The 23,258-nt window shown below is 46.7% G+C and overlaps 1 protein-coding gene across 1 annotated transcript in view; it reads left to right on the top strand.

The window, feature by feature from the left end:
• The first annotated feature begins 17,047 nt into the window (after positions 1-17,047).
• The window catches only part of LOC137504743 (uncharacterized), a 40,164-nt gene continuing 33,953 nt past the window's right edge, over positions 17,048-23,258 (top strand). Inside the window, exon 1 of the mRNA XM_068233327.1 lies at positions 17,048-17,263. Within this exon, the coding sequence (XP_068089428.1) occupies positions 17,124-17,263 (140 nt within the window). The 5' untranslated portion in view covers positions 17,048-17,123. The remainder of the gene's footprint in view (positions 17,264-23,258) is intronic.

Genomic DNA, 23,258 nt, shown 5'->3' with positions numbered 1-23,258 from the left:
TGCTCTCAGTTATAACTGAAAGGTCAACTGATTTTCAAAGTAAGTCCAATGTTTTCCTATGGCACCTTTCACACTCAACGCGTTTTAACTGAAATCTTCTTCACAATGCACTGCTATAATAAAGAAAAAAAAATGCATTCCAACTGATTAAGTGTAAACGGGGCCTTAGGGTTTTCTTTATTTTCAAAAAGCACTTAGCTTTTTGAAAATATCCAACTGTCAAAAAAGTGTGAAATGAGCAGGGAGGCTGGCCAGCATCTTTGATTAAATCCTTTTCAGGATGTGTCTTTATACAGAATAAAGGCCATGCTGAGAATCCCCTATGAAGAGATGGACTAGCCCAAAACCTGTCTGTTCTGTCAGATTTCAACTACCTACTGTAAGTGACAGCAAGATGGGAGAAACGTAATTTTACTCTGGAAGAAACATACTACTTATTCCTATGTGTTTACATGTATTTTACATTTTATGTTTGTGATAATGGTCCTTTAATAGAGCAAGCTTAGTATCCAAAAATGAATTGCCCCTGTGTGATCTCTACATAAACTGACTAAATCCTCAGGCCTGGGACCTACTTGGGCACTTTTGGCAGCGTTTTTGGATCGCCGAAAATCACAGGCAATTAGCCACCGCGCGCATCTGCCGTTTCCATCGCTCTCGCAGATCTCACTGCTTAATCGCCTCCGTCTGTCACCACAGCTCACTGGCTCTGCCTGTCTCTATGACGGCAGAGCCCTGTGAGTGGGTCAGGAGCTGATTTCATTGGCTCCTGGTCCTGTTTTTAAATGTAAGCCTCTCCTATTGGCTTACATTGAAAGACAGGGCCAGGAGCCAATAAAAGCGGCTCCTGACTGGCTCACAGGAACTCTGCCGTCTCTAAGGTGGCCCAGGATCCGACATGCGGCGGTGACGATGGTTGCGATGGGAATGTGTGGCGATTTGTTGGTATTCCGTCGGTATTCCGCCGTTTCTCTACCAGCAGTCTCTGATCCTTAAGGGGGCAGAGACCGCTGGTACTTAATTGGTTAAGAAAGTGGTCAGTTAATTCCAGGGTCTATTTCTCAAATTCCTTAGGGTCAGAATTGTTCAGTTTAAAGGGACTCCAAGCTCAAAATAAAAATGAAATTGCTACTCACCTTGGGCTTTCTGCAGCTCAGTGTAGATCGGGAGGTCCCATGACGGCATCCTGGCTCTTCTCCTAGGCCTTCGCTCAGAGATGGCTGCCTGGCAGCTCCCGGCGACACTGGGCCAGAGTGTTGGGCTCCTTCTTTCTCAAACGTCACGTTGTCGTCACCACACCGGCCGGCCGCCATGCGTCATTACGGCGGCCGGTGTGACAGTATATGCGCGATTAAACCGTGCATGCGCATACTGGAACCTCCCGACCTACACTGGGCTGCAAAAAGCTCAAGGTGAGTAGCACTTTCTTTTTTATTTTGAGCTCGGAGTCCCTTTAAGTCTTAAGAATTGCCCCGTAAGGAATGGCATCCTTTGTCTGGGATGGTAGCTGTCAAAATGAGGAGACTATTGTTGGCAGTGATTGTTCTGTAACCCTTGGTGGTGAGTCTTCCCTCCACCACTTCAATCAAAAGGTCCAGAAATTCAACCTTTGTGCCACCAAAATTGGAAGTAAACTCCATGTTGATATAATTGGAGTTTATCCATGTAATAAATGCATCAAATTCTCCTTGACTACCATCCCAGGCAATCAGGACATCATCCACATACTTTTTTCTCATTTTTAGGGAATGTCTGAAGGGATTATCAGGGGACCAGATGACTCTATCTTCCTATACTGAAAGGAACAGATTAGAATAAGTCATGGCCACAGTGGTCCCCATGGCCGTCCCTGAGAGCTGCCTAAACCATTCTCTATTAACCTCCTTGACAGTTATTAACCTCCTTAACCTCGAGCTAGGGTCGGGAAGGAAAAAGGGCAGCTCAGAGTGGTAATCCCGACCTGTGTTTGGGGTAGCCGCTGGAGGCTGTATGCAGAGCTATGTGCACAGCGGGTGTTTCAACATACTCCCCCGGGGGATCCCGACGTTGGCCGCCATTCTTCTTCCGCTCCTCGGAGGCTCTGCTTCCCCCTGGTGAGATCGCCGGCTGTCGTCCTGACGACAGCTAGAAATCTTACTTTAGGGAAAGTGTTTTTTTTTTCACAATGATCGCGCTGCTTATCGGAAAAGCAGCGGATCATTGCGGGGCTTAGATCAACGAATGGGAATGGATTTTCCCATTCATTGATCTCCGGGCGAGCGGCTGGCGGCGTGTTTACGAGCAGGAGTGCGCGCTAGAGCGAGCGGGAGCGCGGGCAGCGGCGGGAGCGTGGAAAGTACGGATTTCTCTGTCCCTGGGGGTGAAAGGATGGAAATAGGGACGGAGAAATTCATACGGGCGGGGGTAAAGTGGTTAAGTCTAGTGAGGTGATTTCTTATCTGCCTTCAATCATCTGTTGCTCTTGTGTCCGCAAGTCCTTTCACGGACGAAGAGGTGCCTGTTTTAACCCTAAATGTAAAAAAGATGAGGTAAAATGAAAGGTGTTTTTTTTAATAATAAACCACCTTTTTAGAATGCATTTTTAATTTGCTATAGAGCTGCCCTGGGTGTTAAAAATGATGCTTGGTTCAGAGCTACTTATTCTTCCTCAGAAATATTTGACTGATTGACAGGATAAAGACACAACCTGACACTACCAAGTACCTCTTTCTGGAAAATATCAAAGGGGCTAATTGGAGCTAGAGAAGCAGCTATGATGAGGCTATGATCTCTTGTGCTGGGGGTGGGGGTACAGGCCAGAAGCCAGACATCGGGACACCCGGTCAGTATATTAAACTTTATTCCCACGTAAAACCACAAATTGAAAGCACTGTACAGCGTTTCAAAACATTCACGAATTGTGGTGTCACTCCGGAGATTTCTGCGCAAATTGCAACGCCGATTGCAAAGTGCAGCAGCAATCGGCAGTAGGTCTCTAGCCTAAGGCCCTGTTCACAGTGGTCAGAGGCATTGCAGAATAATTCTGCATGTCCTCTCACTGCCCATATGGACCTGTTCACAGTACTGAGTTGTAACTGATTGCATTATTCTAATTCGCTGCATGCAGGCTTTGTATGAAAGTCTATATCCAGTCTCCATCTATCTATCTATGTTGACTGCATCTGGGCCGGGCAGCCCTTGTTCCAGCACTGTCTCCTCTGTGAAGTGAAGCGGTATTCTTTCTGTGTATTGCTGATTCTGCAATGCAACTGACCACTGTGAACCTAGCCTCATGGCTGTTTTCCACTAGGAATTGCGATCTCCCTGTTATTGCCATCACGATTCCAGGTGCACCCACCTTACACAATTTTAGTGCGATCAAACGGGTTTCATGCCACTTTTGCTTTCAAAAAGCAATAAAACTGTAGCAGGATTGGTATTTGCAAACAGGTAAAATCGCATTGCACTAATGGCAATGTTGCAGCATAATTTTCTATTATCTAGTAAGACCTAGTATTCTGTGCTCCCCAAGCAACTGGAATCGAATTGCAAAACTATCAGTGAAAAAACAGCCCTTTAGCGTAAGTTCACATTGAATCTATTGCGATGCACATGCAACACCTTGTAATGGATTTCAAAACGAAGTTCTTCTAGTACCATGCACGCCACAATGCTCGCCAAGTGCCCTGGTGCCATTAAATTGTAACTTGGGTGTAATGTGCGTATTGTCTGGTAGTGTACAGCTTAGCTCACATTATTATGATGGAATCTGATGCACTGTGAAGGTAGTGCAAAGGCATCAATGTGCCCGTTGTGGGACCATTGCAGCTCATTGCTGTGCAACTATAACTTACGTTATAAGACAAGGCAGTGGGCATAGTGTAAACACACCCTAGTCATACCTAATGTTACCTTGTCTCCTGGACTATTATTAAAGCTAGCCTAACCGAATGCCATGACCTAGCTCTAGCCAATAGCCCTTGCCTAGTCCTAACCGGACCGAAGATTAGCCTACATTTTAATACTAACCATCCTAAACATTTCTTAACATTTTTTAATCCAATATTAAAGAAAACTGAGTGGATGCAGCACATGCCTAGATGAACTGCAGCTAAAACCTACTGCATGACATATTAAAACACAGACAGGAGGCATTTTTACAAACTCATATTTATTTTCTTTTTCCACTATTGCTATTACAGATCCTCTTCTCCTGTGAAGTTCTAATTACCAGCCGGATATTCCGATTGTAAATCAGTCCCGGGGGATCTGTGCCAGCTGACTTCCGGTGCTTAGCACCGCCCCCATGAAAAACACCAACAGGTTTTCTCTACTTGAGGTGGAGAAAACCTAATGGTATTTTTCAGAAGGAAATGGGGCTATGCGCTGGAAGTCTGCGGACATGGACACCTGGGACTGATCTACAAGCGAAAGACTCGGCTTTATGCTGGATATCTGCTAGTTTTATAATCAAATCCACAATACATTGCTTTCCTGTGTCCATTTGCAATGTGTATCAACTTGTAAACAGCATCAAATGTGTGATGCCCCCTTTCAGGTGTTGAGTATTCATTCGCCATAGGGTCCACTCCTTTCCAACAGGAATCAGAAGTTTGTAAGTAGCAAAGTGATTGTAGTGGTCTTTACAAAATGAAATAGTGTCATTAAAGCTTCCAATTTATTAAAGCATAACATAGATAACATTGTTACATAACAATTGCTCATACTATGAAAATAACATCCGTGGTTTAAAGGAAACTTTAAAGGATTAAAGATCATTAAAAAAAAAAGAAAATGAGAAAAGAAAATCCTATATGTGACTGGGGCTTCCTCCAGCCCCCTTCAGGCTCATGGTCCCTCGCTGTCCTCCCAGGCAGCCTGGATCTTTCACTAGGCAGCCCAGTAATTTGTCCAGTCGGAGGGAACTGTGCCACTTATCGCGTGCAAACTGCCTCTTCGCGTGCGTAAAGGTTTATGCGCACTACTTCACGTGCAAATTTAGCTGCTTCGCGTGCTAAGTAGTGTGATAAGCGTACTTTGCACGCAAAGTAGTGCGCGTAAAACTTTATGCGCGCAAACTTTTTACTAAAATAGCACGCGAACAGTAACAGCTTTGCTGTGCAAACTACTTAGCACCCTAGTTTGCACGTGCAAAGCTTTTAGGCGTGCTAACTGTGTTAGCACCCTTTAGTGAATCAAGCCCATGCAGTGATAGAGAAGATGGCTGAATATCCCCCCATTGTACAGGACTGCAGGAGAGCGAGCTGCTGATCATTGCATGGAGTAGATTTACACTGGATGCAGATTCTTCTTGGAGGCTTGGGCCCATATGCACACCCAGCCGCTCACTTCGCTCCTCCAATGAACTTCGCCTGACCTCCCCCCGCATCACCCAGTCCCATGCACGCCTCCAGGACTTCTCAAGAGCTGCTCCAACACTATGGAACTCCCTACCTCCACCCATTAGGGCAGCCCCCTCCTTCAACATCTTCAAGAAAGCCCTCAAAACTCACCTTTTCACTCTGGCCTACCACCCCTTACAAGTGCTCTAAACCCACAGCTGAACTCTGGTCCCCTACCTTTCGTGTCCCTACCTCTCCCTCTAGATTGTAAGACTTTGGGCAGAGTCCTCCTCTTTTTGTGTCCTACCTGATCATGCACCTCCATTACTGTGCACCCATGCTATGCATTTGAGTGAACCTTATACAATAATACAATACAATAACATTTCTATAGCGCTTTTCTCCCATAGGACTCAAAGCGCTTAGGCTCTGAACCTTGCTTGCCTAATGTCCATGCTCCCATCCAGTGACTGACTAAGCATTATTTTGTACTCATACTGTGCTGCATGATCTGGTCTTTCTTGTAGTCAGGTATTGTAATTTAGCTGTATGTCACCCCTAAATATTGTTTGTAACCTAAAATATTGTCCAGCGCTGCGTAATATGTTGGCGCTTTAAAAATACAATAAATAAATAAATAAACATGCAGTTCACTTTTTCTCCTGAGTTTTCTTCTAGGTGATATGTTCACAAATTGTAATAAATTGCCTTTTAAACCACAAGCAAGCAAGAAAATACTCAGAATAATTTTGATAGTACTTTTCTTGATTGTAAAATACTGAAAAGAGAATATGAAAAATTTCTCCTAGTAGACCACTCAGGAGAAAAAGTTAGTTGCATTTGGGCCCTGCTCTCCTGCAGCCCTGTACAGGGATGCTTCAGCCCCACTGTTACTGGGCATGGCATTACCATCCTACCCAGCCACTATTAAAGGGAACCTAAACTGAACTTAAATAAAAAAAAAAAAAAAGTTTAACTTACCTGGGGCTTCTACCAGCCCGCTGCAGCCGCCCCATGCCCGCATCGGCCAAGTGGATGGCCACTGCGCCTGCACGGCCCTGGCCGCAGCGTACTCGATCACGCTCCTGCAGCTGGGAACATCCTGCGCATGTACAGTACGAGAAAATCTAGTAAATTCTAGTGTTTGGAAGGTGGGGATTGTTTGAGGCTGGATTCATATTGTTGAACTGGAGTCCTGTCTATCCTTAAAAAACGCCTCCTGAAGAAGCCGGCAGAGTCCGGCGAAATTAATCGAGGACGCTGTCCTCCACCATGAGGGTGTCACCTCCATTCCTCCATGCCACCTAAACTGGGCCCCTGATCCTCCTTTCCATACCACCATCACTAGCGACTCGGCTAGTCTCTCCAGGCTCTGCTCCATTGGAACACACTGAAGCCTCACACCGGAGGATACAGTAAGAGCCCTCTGGGCACAGGCTTTACAAACCAATCTCAGCTGCAATTGTTTGCCTGCACAGAGACATTGCCAACATTGTTTGCACATGAATTATTGCTGTACACATCCCACTTGACTGGTTGACTTGCATCTGCTGCGCTTTTTTCGCTGCATAACATTGATATATGATGAACTGCTGCTTGATGTGCTTTTGCCAAGCTTTCAACAAGTGAATTTGCATGTGCTATACTGTGCTGCAATATAAGGCCATGCTTTGCTATGCTGATATACAACACTGAGGTGATCCTTAAGCCTGAGGAGACGCTGAGAACTGTGTTTGCTCTATCGGGTGGTTTGTGTGCATGGACTATGCTTACTGCAGGATTTCATGTGGTATGAAGAAAGAACCTATCCATGTTTGAGGAAGAGATTTGGAAATAATTGTTCAAGTGGATCTTTCATAACATTATAAATCCTTCCTGGAGATTTATCCAGCAGCATTTTCAGACCAAGGAATCTGGCCACTCTCATTCCATTATACTAATCATTAGGGCTGCGCAGCTAGAGTACTTAGTCATGTGCACATGATCTAGAAGGGTATTTGGTGGCTAGGAAGGGGAGGCTCTCGGGGGTTTTCTGGGAGGGAATGGGCGTGGATGGGGTGGGGGATGGGCTATCATGGTGGAATTTTATTCTTGATGTTTTAATAATAAGCAAGTGTTGAATAAAGTTTTGTATTTTTCTGAATAAGATTTGTTTGTATTCAATCAGGCCGTACCCCTCCTTTACTCTATCTCACAGTTTGTATAATTATCCTTAAAAGGAATATTTCAAATTGATAGCTGGGAGCGAAACGTCCTTCTTTCACTCACTGTTATCGGATGTAAAATTCAACCGCCGGAGCCCTGAATTACCCTACACGCCCCGCACCGCAATACATTGCTGTTATGGGGCGTTTGGTTTCGGCACCCAGCGCTGAGCGCTGTGCGACAAAAACAGCTGCTTCGGCATGGAGATCAGGTGCTCTGACTGAAGTCTGACTGGATTAGCTGCATACTTGTTTCAGGTGTGGGATTCAGCCACTACTGCAGCCCAGGGGCGCCTCTAGCCATTTTTTCACTTCAGGCAAGAAAGCCTGTGGCGCCCTTTCCCCATGTGGCGGCAACTACATCCCTCCCCACACCCCCCGTGGTGCCCCCCCCATGTAAAAAATAATAGGAATGCAGCAGTATTTCATCAAAAAAATAATTGTAATCACCAGAAAATAAAGGAGGCACAGGGGTACTGAATAAGGTACACAGGGTGACATAGGGAGGCACAGGGGGCAGGGGCGTAGCAATAGGGGTTGCAGAGGTTGCGACCGCATCGGGGCCCTTGGCCAGAGGGGCCCCGAAGGGCCCTCCCTCAACTACAGTATTAGCTCTCTATTGGTCCTGTGCTCATAATAATCATTTCTATAGATACTTTGAATAGTGGTAATCATTAGCAAACTGTTCCCCATTCTTGCACCTCTGACACTGTAGTTGCCATCGGAAGGTTTTGGTGCACCGTATCAATTGTTACTGTATGTATATAGAGTGCTTGGGGGGGCCACATTGTAAAACTTGCATCGGGGCCCACAGCTCCTTAGCTACGCCACTGACAGGGGGACAGAAGGAGGCATGAGAGTCAGAAGAAGTCACAAAGGAGGACAGAAGGAGGCACAAGGGAACAGAAGGAGGCACACTGGGGGACAGAAGGAGGCACAATGGGCGACAAAAGGAGGCACAATGGGGGACAGAATGAGACACAAAGGAGGACAGAAGGAGGCGCAGGAGGACAGAAGGAGGTACACAGAGGGACAGTGGGTGGTACAGGGGGACAGAAGAAGGCACGAGGGCCAGAATGAGGCACAAAAAAGGACAGAAGGAGGCACAGGGGGCATGAAGGAGGTACACAGGGGGACAGAAGAAGGCACAAAGGGGGGCAGAAGGAGGCACAAAGGAGGGCAAAAGGAGGCACAATGGGGACAGATTGAGGCACAAAGGGGGGCAAAAGGAGGCACAATGGGGACAGATTGAGGCACAAAGGGGGACAAAAGGAGGCACAGGAGGAAAGAAGGTGGAACAAGGGGACTGAAGGAGTCACACAGATCACAGAAGGAGACACAAAGGGGGCAGTAGAAGGAATGATGGGGACAGAAAAAAGCACAAAAGGGGTCAGAAAGAGGCACAAAAGAGAACAGAAGGATGCACAAACGGAGACAGAAGGAGTCACAAAAGTGTGACAGAAGAAGGCAGAGGGGGGTGTAAGGAGGCACAGGGAGACAGAAGGAGGCAGAGGGGAAGAGACAGAGCCACAGGGATACAGAAGAAGGCACAAAGGGGCACATAAGGAGGCACATAGGGACTGAAGAGGTACATGGAGACAGAATGAGGCACAAAGGGAGACAGAAGGAGACACATGAGGACAGAAGGAGGCAGAGTGGGACTGAAGAAGAAACAGGGGGGCAGAGGCAGCACGGGGGGGGGGGGGGGGGGCAAAGAAAGGCACAAGGGGACATATGGAAGCAGAGAGGGACAGAAGATGCCAGAGGTGGCACAGGGGGACTGAAGGAGGCACATGGAAACAGAAGGGGGCACAAAGGGAGACAGAAGGACAAACAGGGGGTCAGACATGGCACAAGGGACTGAAGGAGGCACAAGGAGACACAAAAGGGACAGAAGGAGGTACAAAGGGGGGGGAGGATGTACAAGACACAGAGGGACACAATGGCAGCTGCCTGCAACGTACGCTAAGCAGATGCAGCAGAAGCAAGTAATAAAACACCCTTGGGGGTGGGGGCTTAGCCAGGTTGTGTGGCTTCATCAAGGGGGCGTGGCTTAATCCAGCAACATGGCGCCCCCAGGACCAATGGCACTCCAGGCAATGGCCTGTACTGCCTATGCCTAGAGGCTCCCCTGCTGCAGCCAAATAGATAATCAGGGCTGCCAGGCAATAGGTATTGTTCAAAAGTAAACAAATAGGCCTGCCTCCATAACCTCCTCAGTTCAGGTGTCCTTTTAGTTCGATTAGCTTCGTAAATCCCATTCAGATAGTTGAAAAGTGCCAAACAGCACTCCGGTTGCTTCTCTCCAATCAAACTCACCCAAATCGCTAAATCTTGAAGCCAATTTTGAAAGGTTCAGTGTAATAGCCGATAGTGATGTCTTTCCTCCTCCCCTTTCTTGCTTTTGTCTGGTTTTGCACAACATTTTTTAGTGGCAACAGAGAGAAAATTTCAAAATACTTGTCCTTCCAGATTTTCTCTTGCTCCAGATGCACTCCTGGCGGCCCTTCAAGACACACATAGACCTCAAACCTGGCAGCATCTCCTAAGTGAACCAAACCCCAGTCAGTGGTCTGCAACACCACACCAGGAGTACAGTTGGGAACAGGTTCAATGGCTGTGCTGTGCTGGGGGGTAGGTACCCTAGCTGAAGGTGGAGACTATGTCCCTGGAGATACCCTGACCCATCCAACCACCCAATGGTGGACCATGGATCAGGCTATGGGACTGACCCAAAATATCCATCAAGCTGGACAACAGAGAGGTGAACATAGAATGGGAAGGTGAAAACTGAGAAGAAACTAGTGGGGAGACAACACTGTGGGGACAGACCCACAAGCAGGACAGAAAAATTACTACCTGCCCGCAGTCCACCACCCCCAACTACGTCCCTTGACTGTACATCAAAAGAACATTCGCTAGAAGGAAAAGGTGAAAGACAGAGGCAATCTCACCTGGCTGCACTGGGCTTCCAGAGGCATGATCCCAGTGTGGAAACCATGCTCCTATTTGAAGCGTCTCCAACATCAGGATCGTTGTTAGATGAGCAGTCCCACTGAAGTGTTGACTGTTCTGTCCAGAAGCATCTGTAGCCCTAGGAGAATGAGCAGAGTGTGCAGAACCAGCAGACGGTACTGTCCTGTGGCTCCCACTCACACACAGATGTTCTGGTAGAAAACTGCTGCTGATGGGGCCACCCTCCTGGATTCTTGTCAAGCATTGCCCATTCCGGCTGGTGTACCCGGAGGCTAAGTACCTCCCCAGACAATGCCAAGTCTACATGTGCCGCGCTGATGAAGGGGATTCCTTTCGGTAGCTGAAGCAGAGCGGTGCTTGGGCCTGGGGGCTGGATAATCCAGATGGGGCTCCCTTGGCACCACCTGGCACGAGTGGGAACTACATCTCAGCTGAGGTGCATCAGAGGCTGTGACTTTTGACTTCCACGCACATGACCACACCATGACCACACGCACATGACCACCAGAGGAGGCAGCAGTGGCTGCTGGTGAGATACGTAGAGGGCAGACTTCTCTTGCGCAGACTGGCCATGACTGGAGAAAGTTACGGAACTTGGTACCGGCGCAGGAGAAGGCTGAGGACGGCGGCGTAGGAATGATCTGTGCGGATGGGGCTGGAGGAAGCCCCAGGTATGTATAACATTTTTATTTTTACTGATCTCAGGTTTCTTTTAAGATACGTGTCTCATGTTTTTTTGCACGATGTATTTTCATTTTTGTGTTTCATGTGTGTTGGCTGCAGTAAGTACAGCCCTGTTGTGTGATATCACCTGCACCTTATGGATTGTGTTGGTTTTCTATGTGCATCACTCAAGGGCAATCATATGATCCACTGGTTTACATTTGCACTGTGCCATTAGTACACTGTGCCCCTCCAGACTGGAGGCTGTAAATCATGTGTCAAACTCTGGCCCGCGGGCCAAATTTGGCCCGCAGTACCAGAAAACCGCAAGTGCTTTCCTGATTAACATTGATTTTGGCCCGCAGCCATGCTCCCGGCTCCGCCCCCTCACACAGTAGGTTTGCACTGCCCTCCCTCCTTGTATTAGTGATAGAGCGTGATTACTCTATATCACTCCCTTGCTCCGCCTAACGACATGAGGAGTTTTACTCCCTGGCCGCCGCTCCATTACCTCCTGGAGTCGGCGGCCTGTCCTGCACAGAAGTCCGCTCCCTGAATCTCTTTGCATGCCCGGTGCCATGGCATGCAGCAGTGATGTGAACACAGCAGAGCGGCTCCCCCGGTAACGTCGCATATACAGAAAGTACTTCCTGTATACGCGCCTTCTAGGTCGGAGCCGCTCTGCTGTGTTCACATCACTGCTGCATGCCATGGCGCCGGCATGCAAAGAGGTTCAGGGGAGCGGACTTCTGTGCAGGACGGGCCGTCGGCTCCAGGAGGTAATGGAGCGGTGGCCAGGGAAAAAGGGGCGGCAGGCTGGCTACCTACTGGGGACAGCTACATATCTAATCTATACAGGGGACAGCTACATATATAATCTATACAGGGGACAGCTACCTATCTAATCTATACAGCGGACAGCTACCTATCTAATCTATACATGGGACAGCTACCTATCTATCATATACTGGGGACAGCTACCTATCTAACCTATACTGGGGACAGCTACCTATCTATTCTATACAGGGGACAGCTACCTATCTAATCTTTAAAGGGGACAGCTACTTATCTAACCTATACAGGGGACAGCTACCTATCTAACCTATACTGGGGACAGCTACCTATCTAACCTATACTGGAGACAGCTACCTATCTAACCTATACTGGAGGCAGCTACCTATCTATTCTATACATGGGACAGCTACCTATCTAATCTATACTGGGGACAGCTACCTATTTAACCTATACTGGGGACAGCTACCTATCTAACCTATACTGGAGGCAGCTACCTATCTATTATATACAGGGGACAGCTACCTATATAATCTATACTGGGGACAGCTACCTATCTAACCTATACGGGGGACAGCTACCTATCTAACCTATACTGGAGGCAGCTACCTATCTAATCTATACAGGGGACAGCTACCTATCTAATGTATACTGGGGTCACCTACTTAGCTAACCTATACTGGGGGCACCTATGCCTGACTAACCTATACTGGTTGCACCTTCCTTGCTAACCGATACTGGGGGCACCTACCTAGCAAACCTATACCCTTACCTAGCTAACCTACACTGGATGCACCTATGTCTGTCTACCTATACTGGGAGTACCTACCTGGCTAACCTATACATGGGGCACCTATGCCTGAATAACCTATACTGAGGGCACATATACCTGGCTTCCTATACAGGGTCAGCTGTACCTGGTGCCATGGCATGCAGCAGTGATGTGAACACAGCAGAGCGGCTCCCCCGGTAACGTCGCATATACAGAAAGTACTTCCTGTATACGCGCCTTCTAGGTCGGAGCCGCTCTGCTGTGTTCACATCACTGCTGCATGCCATGGCGCCGGCATGCAAAGAGGTTCAGGGGAGCGGACTTCTGTGCAGGACGGGCCGTCGGCTCCAGGAGGTAATGGAGCGGTGGCCAGGGAAAAAGGGGCGGCAGGCTGGCTACCTACTGGGGACAGCTACATATCTAATCTATACAGGGGACAGCTACATATATAATCTATACAGGGGACAGCTACCTATCTAATCTATACAGCGGACAGCTACCTATCTAATCTATACATGGGACAGCTACCTATCTATCATATACTGGGGACAGCTACCTATCTAACCTATACTGGGGACAGCTACTTATCTATTCTATACAGGGGACAGCTACCTATCTAATCTTTAAAGGGGACAGCTACTTATCTAACCTATACAGGGGACAGCTACCTATCTAACCTATACTGGGGACAGCTACCTATCTAACCTATACTGGAGACAGCTACCTATCTAACCTATACTGGAGGCAGCTACCTATCTATTCTATACATGGGACAGCTACCTATCTAATCTATACTGGGGACAGCTACCTATTTAACCTATACTGGGGACAGCTACCTATCTAACCTATACTGGAGGCAGCTACCTATCTATTATATACAGGGGACAGCTACCTATATAATCTATACTGGGGACAGCTACCTATCTAACCTATACGGGGGACAGCTACCTATCTAACCTATACTGGAGGCAGCTACCTATCTAATCTATACAGGGGACAGCTACCTATCTAATGTATACTGGGGTCACCTACTTAGCTAACCTATACTGGGGGCACCTATGCCTGACTAACCTATACTGGTTGCACCTTCCTTGCTAACCGATACTGGGGGCACCTACCTAGCAAACCTATACCCTTACCTAGCTAACCTACACTGGATGCACCTATGTCTGTCTACCTATACTGGGAGTACCTACCTGGCTAACCTATACATGGGGCACCTATGCCTGAATAACCTATACTGAGGGCACATATACCTGGCTTCCTATACAGGGTCAGCTGTACCTGGCTACCTACCTATACTGAGGGTGTTTTTTTTTTTGTCACACCATAGCTATAACATGCGGTACACTGTCAGGTATGTGCAATCATTCCAAAAGGGGACGGGGACAGGGGGGGTGTAAATATGACTGTTGGCCCTCGACCTGGTCTAAGTTTTACATTTCGGCCCATCGTCTATTTGAGTTTGACACCCCTGCTGTAAATTAAAAAATAAGCATGGCAGAATGAAACTAAGGACGCACATGGCGTCACCTGAGGATAAAGCATTCAGCAAGGTATTTCACTTTTTTTTACATTTCGGCCCACCGTCTATTTGAGTTTGACACCCCTGCTGTAAATTAAAAAATAAGCATGGCGGAATGAAACTAAGGACGCACATGGTGTCCCCTGAGGATAAAGCATTCAGCAAGGTATTTCACTTTTTTTTTTAGCATTCTCGCCTCGGAAGTCCTTTAACCACTTCAGCCCGCAGGTGTTTTTTTTTTTACCTTCAGGATGGAAGCAAATTTCCCGTCAGCGCTCCTCCCATTTATTCTCCAATAACGTTATCACTACTTATCACATGTAAACGATCTATATCTTGTTTTTTTCTCCACAAATTAACCTTTTTGTGAGCGATACTTGTTTTCAGTAATCACTTTATTTTCTATGCATTTTGAAGGCAAATACACACACAAAATATAAAAAATACACTATTTCTCCAATTCCACCCCTATAGTTTTTAAAATAAGCAATGCCACTATAAATAAAACCCACCCATTTCACCTGCTTATTAGTTCTGGCTATCACAACATTTAAATGATGTTCCAGTTAGTGATGGGCGAACACCTGGATGTTCGGGTTCGGGAAAGTTCGCCGAACATGGCCGAGATGTTCGGCATGTTCGGGCCGAACCCCGAACTTCCCGAACATCCTGCTTTTGGGGGCCCTATGGGGTCGCAGGCATAAGGGGGGAGCATGCCCCAATCGCGGGGGGGGGGGTCGGAAATTCCCCCCACCCCCTCCGCTAGCGCTCCCCCCTCTGCCCGCTTCCCCATACAAAAGTTTAAGCAAAGTACCTGTAATAGTGGATGGCCTGGCAGTGGCACTGTGGAGTGAGGAGGAGGAGTCCGGAGAGTGACGCGTTGAGGGAGGCCGGGCAGCGGGCGGTTCAGCGGTAGTACCCTTGTGGTACTTCCGCCCTTTCTCTGACCTCACGCTCGCTGCCCGGCCTCCCTCAACGCGTCACTCTCCGGACTCCTCCTCCTCACTCCACAGTGCCACTGCCAGGCCATCCACTATTACAGGTACTTTGCTTAAACTTTTGTATGGGGAAGCGGGCAGAGGGGGGAGCGCTAGCGGAGGGGGTGGGGGGAATTTCCGACCCCCCCCGCGATCGGGGCATGCTCCCCCCTTATGCCTGCGACCCCATAGGGGGGCCGTATTCGGCCGAACAGGGCCCTGTTCGGCCAGGTTCGGCCAGGAATTGAGCCGTTCGGACGAACGCGAACAGTTCGGCCGAACACCACCAGGTGTTCGGCCGAACTCGAACATCAACCGAACAGGGTGATGTTCTGCAGAACCCCGAACAGTGGCGAACACTGTTCGCCCAACACTAGTTCCAGTATAATGTATGGCGACAATATATTATTTGGAAATAAAGGTGTATTTTTTCTGTGTTTTTTTTGTAGGTCCCATCAATTGTAAGCCCCTATTTACTAAAATTAATATAAATAAATCACTTCCAAAGCCCTCCCCCAGTTACCAAGCAAACAATTTAAACTAAAAAAAAAAAAAAAAAAAAAAAGTCCATTAATAGTTGCCTTTCACTTTTTTCCACTAGATGGCGATAAACACTCCTTAGTTTACAAGGAAGTGTTATTACATTAATAAAGTAAAAAAAAAACCTGTAACATGTATGAATGGACATGGCCGCTGACCGGGGTCACGTCCATTCATCACAGGCACTGTGATTGGTTCAGAGAAGCTTTCTTTCACTTCCCTAATTGCCGACACGGAAAAACACCGGGGTGCGCGGGCTGCGGCCCCGCGCACCCCGCAGGTACAGCTGTTTGCAAACTGGACGAGAATTCTTGTCCAGTATGTCTTTAGCTGCGTCTATCTGGACAAAAATACTGATCCAGATAGGCTTAAGTGGTTAATTACAACTTCAAGAGGGTTTCATAGGGATGCTAGCTAATTTATTATTAATTAACTAAGACCACTTGTTTGCTAAAACATCACATACCACAAACTCCGGGTGATGGGGAGACATCATAAGTTCAAATGGGACTAGGCAGAGTACATACACCATGTGAAAAGCTGAAGAGAATTGTGGCATTTAAAACACATCTTCCCAGCACATGAAATACAATGACTACTCACATTAAAAACCATTTTATCAGCATATGAAATAAAAAATACATAAAAAGAATTGTGGCATTTTAAACCCATCTTACCAGCAGAAGAAGTTATAATCTCTGTTTAAACCTTCTACAGCTTTTAACTAATGTATACATTTCACTTCTTTTGTTATTTTTTTTAAATTCTATTTGAAGCCACCCATTAATACAGTGACAAGATGATCTCTTAAATTGTGTCCGCATAAACAGAAATGTGTGGGCAAAGGAAAATCAGTTTATTTTGTATTGTTTGTTTTTTTGCTGTTAATAGTGAGCCTGTGGTGGTTCATGCACTCACGTAGAGATGGTCCTGTTTCTCCCACATAAATTCCTTTGGGTCATTTTGCACACATGATCAGGTACACCAGAGTAGCTTAATCGCAGGAAAAGGTGCCTTGTACTTTGAATTGCAGAGAAAAGGTGCCTTGTACTTTGTATTCCTCTTGTTTACCTGATATTGGTATCCTGTAAAAAATGGATGTGTTTACAGGTCTCACACCTTTTTCTATCGGCAGCAGAATCCATTCTGCTCTGGTCAAAGGTACTCCTGACAATCATCTGTTGGGTGGCTGTTGGTATGCCAAGAGGGGAGGTTCAGAGAATATCATTTATGAAGAAATAGAAACTGTTCTTCCTCCTCTGTTTGCACTAGACTGAAGCTATTAGAAACAATCTGCCCCTCCTCAGCTTTCTAAAGTACATTGAAACTGTTCCTTTAGGAAGAACAACAAAAATGGATATAGACACTTGGGGAAACATATTTGAAGAAGAATTAGAGAACAGAGGAATCTTTGATGCGTGGAGCTTTAGTGTGGATGAAAATTTCCAAGGACAGAAGGGATGGCTGCAGTACTCACTGAGCGGCTATGCAAAGTAAGTCCAAGCAGAAAGGCTTGGAATATACAGGTGGTCCCCTACCTACAAACAGGCTATGTTCCGGGAGCTTGTAAGTTGAATGAGTTTGTAAGTTGAGGCATGCGTTACTCATAGTGAACATGCGTTACTCATAGTGAAAGGCTGATAAATGGTTTACAGTTCTTTTGGATAATTCTGCATTTGGACACATAAAGCAATGCTTTTGGTTGTTTACAACATGCTTTTAATTTTAATGTAACCATAAAAATAAGAAAAACAGTAATGTATATTTTGAATTTGGAAACAACTTCCAACTCTTTGTATGTATGAAAGATTGTAACTTGAGGGCCCTTTCACACTGGGGTGGTGCATCAAATTGACATTTCCACGTTGCGCTGGAAATGCCCAAATTAACGCTAGCGCTTACCTACGTTACCGCGGGGCTCCTGTGGCAATCTGCGGTGGCCCGGAATTCATGTTAGTCTATGGAGACACAGGCTTCTTTAACCACTTAAGGACCAGGCTCGTTTTGGCTAGGGATGGTCGGAAATGCCAATTTCCGATTCCGTGGTAATTCCGCATTCCGACATTGCCAAATACCGATTCCGCTTTCCGCTACCAATTTCCGCATTCCAATGTGGAATTTCCGCCGGAAATCGTGGAAATTCCGCCCGACTTTAACATCAATTTTCTCAAAAACGATAAGGTCTATAAGGAAATGCCCAATTTAACGCTAGCGCTTACCTACGTTACTGCGGGGCTCCTATGGCAATCTGCGGTGGCCCGGAATTCATGTTAGTCTATGGAGACACAGGCTTCTTTAACCACTTAAGGACCAGGCTCATTTACTTTTGGCTGATCTGTGCTGCGTGGGCTCTCCAGCCCGCAGCACAGATCAGGATTGCTGCAGGGCGATCAGACTTCTCCCCTTTTTTCCCCACTAGGGGGATGTCCTGCTGGGGGGGTCTGATCGCCGCCGACTATCTGCGTGCTCCTCAAAGCCCCCCTCCGCAGCGATTTCTGCCCTCTCTACCCTTCCCTCCCTCTCCCTCTCGCTATGGGCGGCGCAGGACGGATATCCGTCCTGCGCCGCCTAGGATAGGCTTCAGCCTATCAGATGCCAGCGATCCCCGGGTCAAGCAGAGGCTGGGGATCGCCGATTTGCTTTACGGCGCTGCTGCAGCGCCGTACGATGTACACAGCAGGGATTTCTTCCCCACGTGTTTACATTTCGCCTGCGATCGGCAGCTCGCAGACTGTTCACAGAGACACCCTCCGTGAACTGACATGGAAAGGCCGCTTGAACGAGTGGCCATTTCCATGGAAACCCACTTAACACCTAGGTCCGCCGATCGGCTGACCTTGGTCGTTAAGTGGTTAAAGAAGTTGGCACCGTGATGTCGCGCGGCGCGTGTGTGGAAGCGTATTTTTACAATACGCTTCTATGCACTTTTGCATATCCAATGCAGGACGTAGCTGAAAACGCGCATCACTACCTGCTTGGCCGAATGCCAGACAGGGAACACCGTGTACTTACGTCGTGGTACCTGAAGGCCTGTTTTTGGCGGTCCGATGTGGTGTGGCAGGTGCGACCTCTCTTAGGGTTCATTCAAACTTATGTGTGGTGCTGTCCATCATGGCGCACCGCACATAATGTCCAAAACGTAGGTAGCAGGAAGGTCCATAGACTTTCATGTTACCACTCACACTACAGTGTGTGTTGCGTTATAACGCGGCTGGGAACATCCTAGCGCACACTGCATGCATTTTTGTGCATTTTTTCAAACAGATAGAAAGCGCTGACATATGCAATTTAGGACTTTGTGACGCGCACTTTCATGTGTTACAACACACGCATGAAATCATGCTTGTGCATGCGTTGCCTGGTGTGAATGAGCCCTTATCATTTGTGTTTCATGCAACAGAACAAATTAGAAAGTGCTACAGCAAGCAGTTAGCTATAAACATTTAATTTTCTATAGTGTACTAGGAATTATAAAGTTTATTTAGTGCACATGTTTCAGCCTTTAACCTCCCTGGCAGTAAGCCCGTGCTGAGCACGGGCTATGCCGCGCAGGAGGATTTCTCAGGCCCTGCTGGGCCGATTTGCATAATTTTGTTTTGCAACACACAGCTAGCACTTTGCTAGCTGCGTCTGCACTCTGATCGCCGCCGCTCCGCGCCGATTGTCCGCCGCTCGCCGCGCCCCCCCCCCCCCCCCAGACCCCGTGCACTGCCTGGCCAATCAGTGCCAGGCAGCGCTGAGGGGTAGATCGGGACTCCCAATGACATCATGACGTTGATGACGGGGGAAGCCCTCCAGGAAATCCCGTTCTTTGAACGGGATTTCCTGATCGGAGATCGCCGGAGACGATCGAAGAGGGTGGGGGAATGCCGCTGCACAGCGGCTATCATGTAGCGAGCCCAGGGCTCGCTACATGATTTAAAAAGAAAAAAACTGCTCTGCTGCCCCCTGGCGGTTTTTAATAGACAGCCAGGGGGGTTAATGTAGCTGAAATGACAGAAATATTTAATTGCTGTAAGCATTAAAAAGTTCTCCTGAGTGTGCTGTCGCTTGGTTGGCAATCAATTTCAATGCATAAATGATTTCAATTTAAGCACACTTCATATTCTGAGTCAAAGGGAACTTTAAAAAACAGGCCACCACCACCAGGGTGTAAATCGTCCTTTGAAATCTTGCAGGTAGTTTCAACCAATTGGCAGGGACCAACAAAAAGGGGCAGAAATTAAAAAGAAAAGATTCCCAGCATGCCTCATAATCAGCCTCTTCCTCTATAGCCAGCAGTGGTGGCAAGAAACAAAAAGAGGGTGTGAGGTAAAGTATATATATATTTTTAAACCTTAGCAATTAAAGTAATCCTGAAGTGAAAAAAGTGCCCCTGGGGGTAACTACATCAGAAGGGAGAAGCCTCTGGATCCTAAAGAGGCTTCCCCTGCCCTTCTCAGACAATGTAATTCAGTGGCGGTACCCCGAAAGTCCATTTGTCGGGGCTTTTTGCCACTGCATGCAGGCGCTCTAGCGGCTTTCCACTTGGAAATTCAAGTGCAGTAGAGCAGACCCGATCGAGCAAGGCTATAACAAGGGGGCTAATAAAATCTGTGGATGAGGGGGCTACATTTTTTTCCTCTTACAAAAAAAAATGGCATAGCCCCTCCCCTTTAAACCTGCTTTAACCCCTTGTCAGCCATGCAAGCTGGTATGGCCAGGATGGCTGAGTCATCCTGCATTGGGGCTCTGCCATACTAGCCAAACCAGCCCACATGGTCAATGATATGGAGAGGGGGGAGGGCTCTGTAAGAGCCTCCCCTTCTCCTACAGAGCCTTTGTCTATGTCATGGCCCAGGAAGAGGTGAGAAGTTGCATACATCCTGGGGGGAGAGGTTATGTGGAATCTGGGAGCCCCCTTTAATAAGGGGAATGCCAGGGGCCCTGCCCCTTTCAGGTAAATACAGTGCTGTCTATAATTATTCATACTCCTAGCAAATTTTGTCTTTAAGTTACTTTTATTCAACCAGCAAGTATTTTTTTTTATAGGAAATGACATAGGTGTCTCCCAAAAGATAAGACAATGTACAAAAGGCATTATTGTGGGAAAAAAAATTCTCAGTTTTTATTTACATTTGAGCAAAAAGTGTCCAGTCCAAAATGATATATACCCTTCACAAACTGTCACAGTCTGTGGGGAAATCCAAAGTTCTATACCGTTCCAAATAGTCCAAGCTGCTCTAAAGCATCCTAATTACCCTGATTAATTTGGAACAGCTGTTTTAATCAATACAACAGGTGAAAAACAGCAGCTCTCTGTACTTGGTTTGTGGACAGTCATGGCTAAGACAAAAGAGCTTAGTGAGGACCTGCGGCTGCGCATAGTGGCTGCTCACAAGTCAGGAAAGGGCTACGAGGCCATTTCTAAATGTTTTCCAGTTCCAGTAGCTACACTGCAAAGTATTATTAAAAAAATACAAGATGTTCTGCACTGTGGAAAATCTCAAGAGGACGTGGTCGGAAGCCAAAAGTGACACCTGTGCTGGCCAGGAGGATAGTGAGAAATGTGATAAAGAATCCAAGGATCACTACCAAGGCCATAATGGTGAATCTGGGTTCTGCTGGTGGCAATGTCTCAAGGCAAACAATCCAACTGACACTGCACACTGCTGAGTTCCACTGAAGCGGAACTAGTCTAGGACACCACTTCTCCAGATAAGACACACCAAAGCTTGCTTGGCCTTTGCAAATGCTCATCTGGATAAAAAAGAAGACTTCTGGTCTTTTCTGAAACAAAAATTGAATTATTTGTTCACAATGATGTTTCCTTCATTTGGCGTAAAAAAGGAGAAGCCTTCAACCCAAAGAACACCATCCCCGCTGCCAAACATGGTGGTAGGAACCTAATGCTTTGGGGTTCTTTTTTTCAGCCAATGGACCAGGGAACCTAATCACAGTAAATAGCACCATGAAAAAAGAGTAATACATGAGGATTCTCAATGACAACATCAGGTAGTCTGCAGAGAAACTTGGCCTTGGCCACCAATGGACATTTCAGCATGGCAATAATCCAAAACCCACAGCAAAAGTGGTCAAGAAATGGTTAGCAGACAACAGCATTAACGTTCTGGAGTGGTCCAGCCACAGTCCTGACTTGAATCCAATTGAGAATCTGTGGAGGGAGCTAAAGATCAGGGTGATGGCAACCTGAAAGATTTGGAGCTCATTGCTAAATATGAATGGGCAGAAATACCTGTGGAGACATGCAAAAAGCTGGTCTGCAATTATAGGAAGCGTTTGATTGCTGTAATAGCTAATAAAGGCTTTTCTATTGATTATTGAGAAGGGTATGAATAATTTTGGACTGGACACTTTTTGCTCAAATGTAAATAAAAGCTGAGAAATGTTTTTTTTTCACAGTAATTCCTCTTGTACATCGTCTTATTATCTTTGGAAATAAAACGTGATCTCACTGAAAATCGTGAAAATTATTCCAATGCAAAGTGAAAAAGACTTAGGGCTCTTTTGCGCTTGCAGGTTTGATCACAATTGCACTGCATTTGCGATTGTGCAACCTGCTTTTTCCACTTGCTGCAATTGCCTCGTAACCAATGAGAAAAAAACGTGATCTCACTGAAAATCATGCAGGCAGATGATTGCGGTTGTATAAAAATCTAAATGTGCTAATGAAAAAGGATCATTCTGTTGTGATTGGCAAAATGGCTGTGATCCTCTTTTTTTTATTATTTATTTATTTTTTTAGCAGTTTACAGCAAGTGGAAAAGCAGTCTTCAGGCCAGTTCACATTAGGCTCTAAAATGGCCCAAATTCAGCAGGCGGAAGTGAATGTGTAAAAGGAATCCCATGTATAGGATTAATTTAGATTTGCTACTTAAATATAAGCAGGAGCAGAATGCACAATCCTGATCTGCATGATTTTTCTGGACACCGCAGAAGCTGCGGATGTCGACAGAATCAAAGTAAGCTTATGAGAACGGGCAATTTTCTCTATCCATTCCGGCTCTGCTCATATGTCTTTGGCCATCTCAATCAAGACCTCCACCAATGCTGCCACCACCGCTCGCCACCACTGCATGGGGCAAGCGTTTCTCATTGGTTCACTGAGTGGTGGACCAATGAAAATCCTTCCTGAGAACTAGATTTTCATTGTTCTTTTGCAATCCAGTGGGAGCCTGATGCTTTTGTCGTGGTTTCTTCAGTGGCTCCAATATATATATATATGGTACTTGGTACTGTGACGTGGAAGCAGTGGTGGAGGGCTCAAATAGTGGCTGTGGACCACAGCTGTGGTAGACCAAATGCACAATGGATGTGAATGGGAATATGTCTATGGACACTGTGATGGGGCAAAGCATATCCACTCAGGATACATTGTGAACACACCGTTGCACATCTCGCATAAGCACTTGGCCTGAAACCAAGCCTTAAAGAGACTCAGAGATTAGTCATGAGGCCATTTTTTTAATTACTTAAGGCTTCCTCCAG

The sequence above is a fragment of the Hyperolius riggenbachi genome, chromosome 4, assembly GCF_040937935.1.
Source record: "Hyperolius riggenbachi isolate aHypRig1 chromosome 4, aHypRig1.pri, whole genome shotgun sequence".
Lineage (NCBI taxonomy): Eukaryota > Metazoa > Chordata > Amphibia > Anura > Hyperoliidae > Hyperolius > Hyperolius riggenbachi.
This window is presented reverse-complemented; position numbering and strand designations above follow the sequence as displayed.